This window comes from Salvelinus namaycush, chromosome 3, assembly GCF_016432855.1.
Source record: "Salvelinus namaycush isolate Seneca chromosome 3, SaNama_1.0, whole genome shotgun sequence".
In the NCBI taxonomy this organism is placed as follows: domain Eukaryota; kingdom Metazoa; phylum Chordata; class Actinopteri; order Salmoniformes; family Salmonidae; genus Salvelinus; species Salvelinus namaycush.
In genome coordinates this window covers 29,996,191-30,004,364 of record NC_052309.1, presented here as the reverse complement: position 1 = coordinate 30,004,364, position 8,174 = coordinate 29,996,191, and the positions used below count along the sequence as shown (strand labels likewise).

The following is an 8,174-nucleotide window of genomic DNA, read 5'->3' as shown; positions in this document are numbered from 1 at the left end:
CCGGCCGCGACCAGGAGACCCATGGGGCGGCGCACAATTGGCCCAGCGTCGTCCGGGTTAGGGGAGAGTTTGGCCGGCAGGGATGTCCTTGTCCCATCACGCACTAGCGACCCCTGTGGCGGGCCGGGCGCAGTGCATGCTGACACGGTCGCCATGTGTACGGTGTTTCCTCCGACACATTGGTGCGGCTGGCTTCCGGGTTAAGTGGGCATTGTGTGAAGAAGCAGTGCGGCTTGGTTGGGTTGTGTTTCGGAGGACGCAAGGCTCTCGACCTTCACCTCTCCTGAGTCCGTACGGGAGTTGCAGTGATGAGACAAGACTGTAACTATGAATTGGATACCACAAATTTGTGGAGAAAAAGGGGTAATAACAAAAATAAATAAATACATTTGATAATGACAGTTAAGGACAATAAATACTGATTCGTTGATGGCTTCTGTTCCTAAACCGGTGCAACAACAGGCAGCCATGTTTGTTTGTTGCATAAAGTGGTATAAATATTCAGTGCATCATACACACTTTTGTTTTACCAACTAAACAGCACGATGCCATGTAGTTACTTTGAATGTCTTACAATTACTATGTAATAACATGTAACCCAGTACTATAACTAATTTGAAACATAATTTGTCCAGTTGTTTTTAGCATTTGGAATAAGCTAAACTGCATGCTATTTACTCATTGTTGCATACTATAAAACATTCCAGGTAACTACCTCATGAAGCTGGTTGAGAGAAAGCCAAGAGTGTGCAAAGTTGTCATCAAGGCAAAGGGTGGCTACTTTGAATAATTTCAAATCTAAAATATATTTCAATTTGTTTAAATTTTTTTGGTTACTACATGATTTCATGTGTTATTTCATTTTATTTGTATTATACAATATAGAAAATAGCAAAAATAAAGAAAAACCCTTGAATGAGTAGATGTGTCCAAACATTAAACTGGTACTGTATATAAATTAAATCAAATAGCCTAGTACACACACCAAAACTGTTCAAATGTTCAAATCAAAAGGCACGTGGCCAGTCCGTGTATCGCAAATTCAGAACCGCTGAACAGCAACATAATACACGAAAGCACTGATCATTGGGATCAAGATCAGAGTGACTGCTAAGGCATGATCCATAAATTAAATAATTAAATAGATAGCCTAGCCTACAATCCATATGTTTAAATTAAAAGGCCTGATTAACATGACATCAATAACTCAGCCACATCCCAAGTCCCCGATGCCAACACATTCAGAAATCAAAAGATGGTTTAGTAATTAGGTTAAAAGTTCTGACGAAGCCCAAGAGAACAAGAAACACTTTAGTGAGAAAACAGAAATACGTGTAAAAAAAATACTAGTTTTGTTGTTTGGCTACCTGAACAGAACTAGGGCCTATCACTCGCAGCCGACCTCTTCCAATGCATCGTGGAAAAGTGTGCATCGAATTCTACTGGGTGAAGAGCAGAAATGAGAATAACATCCTGGCATTTAAACCATACTTGATTTTCAAGATGTTGCATACTATTAAACATTCTATTTTCACATACTGAGAATGCGTCATGCTTGATTGCAGTTTCCCGCTATTCGTTGATTTTGGTAGTGCATCCCCATATATAATTGATCAGTTGTTGTCAAAGCCGAAATGAGTATGACACCCGGGCATTTAAAGTATACTCCATTTCCTAAATGTTGCATACTATTCAACTTTCTTTTTTCCTATACTCAAACAGCCTACTATTTAGGACGCAAGTATGGGTATTCGGACACGGACACTTTTTTTTTTTTTTTTCTTCTTCCCAATATGGAAGCTGCTTGATGTTCAAAGCAGACACTTGTCAACATGGCTTCATCATATATTAGACATGGGCCCACTGACGATCAAAATGGGGCCCCTAACCCATTGCACACTTTATATTGGAGATCAAGGTGGGCCCCTAACCCAATGAACACTTTGTAATGGAGAGCTTGGTTCTTCGCGGGACCATTGTGTGATGAGGTTTAGCTCTCTGGGGCCTGGGGGCCCGGCAGTATGGCTTTGAATGGTGTCCTGGGGCCTCAGCCAGCCACGTCTCCCTGCTGATAGTCATCTATCTGGCCATGAGATCCAATGTCCTTGTATATAGAGCACTAGGAGCATAGGGTTATAACACTCGGCCATTCTTTCCCTCTTTCTGTCTGTGTCTGTCGGTCGCTATCTTTCTCTTTCTCCCACTCCTTCTTTCTCCAGCACATACAGTAGGGTAGAGGGATGGATTAGCACCCTGCAGCAATGAGTTAAGTCTGTTTTCTGCTCTGTGGGGGCTGGGGACTGTAGGGAGAGAGAAAGAGATCCCATCCTCCCTCCAATGTGACTCCATTGTTGATCCATTGACCTCCCAGACAGTGGGTTAATGCTGATTAGCCGAGGCTAGGACATGGGAACGTGCGATTAAAGGGATTTTCCAGGAACGTCCAGCATTAGTTGAAGATTGCAGGATTGTTTTGGTCTGGAGTGTCCATGGTCCGCCAGATTAGTGAGATGGATCAGATAAGACGAGGGGTGCTTTCTCTCACTCTCTCTTTCGCCTTCCAAGCAAATAGTCCCATCAGAAATTAGCTTAATAATAGGGAGAATGCTAAAGCTGGTGATCCTCTTACAAATACAGATGGTTTGAACATGAGAAAATCACTTGTCAATGTCTGCGTTTGAGCCCTGGATCAGGTTTGATTAAGTGGGCACCATAGGTGAGCATGGATGGATCCCTGTCTATCACCATGGTTGGCCCAGTAGCTGGTGTGGGTATGTGACCTCCTCCAGGACAGTAGAGTGGTGGTTATTCCAACAGGAAGAGAACGGCTGTGAGCTCTGAGGAGGTGCACTGCTGCTTATAAAGAGTGTTTTGTTTTCCTCCCTCACGGTTGCAGCACCCTACTGGGAAATTCATTAGCCGCTGACATCATCTCACACTGTTGACAGTGAAAGAATATCATTCTAGTCTCAGGCCCTCCCCCTTCCCTCCCGCCACTTGCTTTCTCTCCCTCTCTCGTTCTGGAAATGCCAAGCAGTTTCTCTCAGCTCCAATTTACGCAAATACGCACGACTGTCCCGAGCAGCGCGCGGTCTTTGGAACAGTATTCGGACACTCGGAAGCAGAAAACACACGTGTGTTTGTGTTCGGGAGAGAAGTCGAACCCAAGTCAGGTTAGAATCAGGAAGTGGGAGGACCCGATCGTTGAGCGAGGATCGCTGAGGCAGCCGTTGGATGAATGGGAATTTGTCTGATGCTTGGAGCGGATGAGGAGAGGCTCTGTCGGCGACGGAACCGTCAGCAACCACAGGACATACGCTTTTACCAGCTGAACATATAATGAATGTGGAGTCCCCTTTTGGCTCAAGGTGATTCTAAGTGTGATTTTGTCTCCCTCTTTCGCAACAGAGGAAATTGGTCTGCGCTTTGTTGGATTTTTTTGCTCTGTAGGAGCGAGCTGTCGACTCTCTTGTGGTGTCTGTGGACGCAGCCTCTTTACGCGTCCAGATACACATTCTCCCAAGGATCCTGTCTATTCGAATCTCGGATATTTTCAATACAAGAATATTGCGAAATAGATTTGTATTCCACCCTGAATTGGAGACGAAACGCACTTAACGGGATTTAGCGACCCAGAGTTGTTGCTGATGCTTTTGCTGGCAAGACACGTCTTCCTTTGTCCGAGAGGAACGGTAGCTTTTTAAGCGCTTCTCGTCTCTCGTTGGAATTGTCTTGGAAAGAGCTTCTCTTTTCGCATGGCTGTCATCAATTAAAACGGAGTTGAATTCGCCGCCTGTTTGTGGATTACATTATTCGACGAGCAGAATGTAAAACGGGGCCGTATTTTCTAGACCACGAAAGTCATATATTTGACTTGTTATTTTCCTTCTTGCCAGTTTCGCCACATCAAAGGTATGCGCGTCGCGTTTCTTTATTCACGTAGTCTACCTTATTATGAATTAGCTGTTTGGTTATTAGTTTATGTATATTAACGACGAATTATGTGTATTATCAATAGGTTTTATTGAACAGAATAAAATGTGTAATATCTGTCTGGCTATTGCAGCATTTCGTTTTATAGGCTACTAATAAACATATTCATAATAACGCAAATGTGTAATATTCCTATGTGAAAAAGGCCGTTTTTACCGTTATTATTTGAATGGTGTTTATCTGTATATTTGCTGTGTGCAAAAGGGAAATATCCGAACTGAATGTGCTTCAATCAAGTCTGTCTATTTCAATCTGCCGTCATACTCTTTGATATGCTACTCTCGTTTTAGTTTTTGGAATTACGAGATAAAATTATATTTTATGGAATGGCAAAACCTTTTTCTGCTTTCCATGCACCTACACATTTTAATTCGGATGAACAGATATACTGAAATGCCTATCTCTTACCATGGAGTGTACTGCACCCTAAGCAAATTAATATTTAAATGTTTCTGGCTTCAGCAGGGTCGTATCATGTGAGTATAGAAAATAATTGATAGGCTTTAGCCAATGTGATATATATGACATTTGTGCAATTGTCATACCGTTACTATTGGAGCCCGTGCCACTGTCCATTTGCAGAAAAGCTGTGGAGTCTTCATTTTCTGTGATAGTGTCTTCTGAATTGTTTTGAATTAGGCTCATTGTCAAATTCACTTCCCGCGACTAGTATCTAATATATAAACGAGCATCTTTCAATAGGCTACTGTCATCTGGTTTTATACTTCTCTGCGACAAAAAGTGAAAACGCTATGAAAGTGACATTTAAAACTAGTGGGTTCAATCTATTATTCCCTAGTAGACTCATCCATGGCACGCATACATTGGTAGGGATTGTAACAGGTCGGTCTTTCACCTTATTCGTTGGATTGAATTAGCCAACGCCTCTTCGACAGCACATTATCACCTAAAAACACTTTAATTGTCTAATACTGTGTACATGCTTAGCACTGAATGTTTGCACAATAACATAGCAATGTTAATGTACGCCCTGCCACACCGGGCTCGAGATGAAATGTGCTGTTATGTCATGGACCAACAGTGCCATCAAGTGGCCGTGATGTGCAGTGCGGAATGTTTTGCTCCCGTTAGATGGATGGTACATATGGCCTGTTGGGTCTTTGACTATGAAGCCCACATGTTTAAGAAGATGTGCTAATGATATCGTCTTTCTCTCACACAGGGCTCTGATGCCAGCTCAGAGAAATTCTTCAGCACTGCTGCAGTTAAAGGTATGAGTTCTTATGTGTTTTATGTTGCAATATTATATAATGGCAAAATTATTTTCATTTGACAGAATCATAATGTGTATTCGGTTTCATTGTTTATTATTATTAGGACATTGGCTGGTCATTGTATTTCTGCATTGGCTCAGTGTATGAGAGGCGAGACAGGCATGCCTTTGCAGCCTATTTGTATATCAACCAGAACCAGAGCTTGGTAATGCATTTCAGGCAAAAAAGCTTCCATTTGCAGTGCAGCTCTGTGTAACACAGGTGTGAAATATCAATCTGTGTTCCTCACGTCTAGACGTGACTGAAAATCCATTAAGGTGGTCTATTAAATGGAATCGAATTGGATACAGTGTGATGAATGAGAAAATCCATATTAGTTACTCACTCAAATAAACACCATGCAGAGTTTTGATATGCCAAAATATATTTTACTAGACCTTTTAGTGGGAAATACATTGAAAATGAAATAATAAACACAAAAATCTATTTTGAAGCATAAATGAGAATTCTGGAAGAAAAAAACACAGAGTAATAATCATTGAGGTGTACATTTAACGTCCCATATCACAGAGCATTGAGAAGCAGTGTTAGTTAGTTAACGTGCCAGGAGGAGGGTTAGTGTTGTATTGTATAGGAGCCAGAGGAGGAGGAACCAGGAAGTGCTAATTCAGTAGGAAATGAAGTCAGAAGGAGGACCTGGCATCTGTTTATGACCTCATTATCACGTCACTAATTTGCTGTTAAAAGCAGCCAGCCCCATTTTCTACGTCCAGATAATGTGTTGAATGGACATTCCTCTGTAATGGTGGGTTACTATAGGCTTTGATGGGGCGGAGGGGGGAGTGTTAGGGGAGAGGAGGGGCTGGAAAAACAGAGGTTATGACCCCTTCAGAGAGCAGGAGAAAGAGGTGCTGATTGGTGCAGATAGGTTGTTGTTTCCCTCCTCTCCCTCTTTCTTCCTGCACTGTGCTCTACGCAGAGTCCTAGGACCCCAAACACATTTCCCACATTCTGGCCTTTGATTACCTCCAGGGCTTGATTTGCGGCGTCCATTGGGGGCTCAATGGCCATGCTTGACAGGGAAGCTTCCTTTTGAAGGCACCTCTCTGTGAGGAGATTTGGTTCCCTTGAAAGGACTAAGACCCCCTTTGTGCGTCTTAAATCAACACGGGCCGCCCTCTTTACCCCTCAGTGAAAGGGGGAAACAGTACACAAATGCACTCTCTCCCTCCCTGGTGGATAGTAGGCAGTCCACTCTCTTGGCCCCTATTTCCATTTAAATATAAGACCCTTTTCTTTCTTTTTAACATCCAAGTTCCCTCCTCCTCCGGCTCCACTCCTGCCAAATGCTAATTCCTATTGCAATCACAAAAGGCGAGTAAAAGAATCCAGGTGCAGGAGAACGGAGGCCATTGGTATTTTTATTGAGGGAAGTGTTGAGATAAAAGGAGTGGTGTGTTTTTTGTTCGATGGGATTACCACCACTACCAATACTACGATGCACCGCCCGAGCGACCAACCGCCTCAGGACAAGAAACAACTCCAGGAAAAAAGGGAAAAGCTTAGATGAACGTCAGTATTTGCCCCGAGGGCAGGTGCAAAAGGTCTCTGTTTGTTTTGTGCTTTGTGCTTTCTTGTTGGTACACATCAAATGCTTATTGTTCTTAATGTTCAACAGGGGCTTGGAGGGCCCAGCCACGGCACTGACAAACAAAGAGGTCAACTGATGGCAGCAGCAACAACACTTCTATAGACAGGAGGGAGTTAACCTCACTGCTGCTCTCTGTGGAGGAGCACGTAGCTCTGCTTGGTGATATAAGCACCTCTAGACTAGTGAAACTATAAAGGAAAGACAACCAGTTGAAGCTCGATTGAATCAAATTGAACTAAAATGACAAGATTTCAGCCGAGGAGTAGAGCATATTATTTGAAAATAGGAATTCCATTTATTCTGTGCATATAATGACGTAACACACATTGTTTTAATTACACTGTAAGTCTGGCTGGTACGATCATCAGGGGCTGTCTCTCATCAACAACAATCATATATACGTGTGACATTTCATAGAAATCCTAGATCGGAGAAACCTGTCAGAGAGTTGTGATTCGCCTGTTGATGCCTGACTCAGGTGTGACAGTATGGTCTGTAAGACAGTCAGGGGTGACGACAACCCTCAAAAAGAGACTACTTGCTGCTACATCCCTGGCCTGTTCTTACAGACCACCCTGTGGTGTTTCAAACCTCCAGACCAGATGCATAGTTCACCATTTCCCTCTATTGTACAGTGAGGGACCATGGGAGTGTGTCTCTCTGGTCTGATTACTGACTGATAGCTCTCAGAGGTAGTCAGTCTCATCTAATCAGTTTCTCAGCAGCCTCTACCTCCCAACAATGACTGCCCTGCCTGGCAGGCAGGCAGCACCACTCACAGTACAGTACAGCACAGTCCTAACAGCTAGCCAGTCACCTCACTGATTGCTTATTGCCTCTGACTGTGGCGTATTTGCAAAGAAATCCAACTCCTGACTGATTTCAGTGTTTTAGTTGTTGGATGTTGATTTGCTTCCAGCCTCGTGTCACCTTCCTCACGCCTCACCACTGATATCCACTGTGTGGAATTTTCGGTTGTGTTCGCTTCACACAGTCCCCCACTCTCTGATGCTCTTTCTCTCCTCCCCCACCCCAGTCTCTCTCTTCCTCCCTCACCCCAGTTTCTCTCTTCCTCCCTCACCCCAGTCTCTCTCTTCCTCCCCCACCCCAGTCTCTCTCTTCCTCCCTCACCCCAGTCTCTCTCTTCCTCCCCCACCCCAGTCTCTCTCTTCCTCCCTCACCCCAGTCTCTCTCTTCCTCCCTCACCCCAGTCTCTCTCTTCCTCCCCCACCCCAGTCTCTCTCTTCCTCCCCCACCCCAGTCTCTCTCTTCCTCCCTCACCCCAGTCTCTCTCT

The 8,174-nt window shown here is 43.8% G+C and overlaps 1 protein-coding gene across 1 annotated transcript in view; it reads left to right on the top strand.

Annotated features, from left to right (window-relative positions):
• Window positions 1-3,344: 3,344 nt before the first annotated feature.
• The window catches only part of LOC120045197 (autism susceptibility gene 2 protein homolog), a gene marked incomplete at its 5' end in the record, with an annotated part of 42,818 nt that continues 37,988 nt past the window's right edge, over window positions 3,345-8,174 (top strand). The window contains 2 exons of the mRNA XM_038990165.1: window positions 3,345-3,368; window positions 5,177-5,225. Coding sequence (XP_038846093.1) covers window positions 3,345-3,368; window positions 5,177-5,225 — 73 coding nt within the window. The remainder of the gene's footprint in view (window positions 3,369-5,176; window positions 5,226-8,174) is intronic.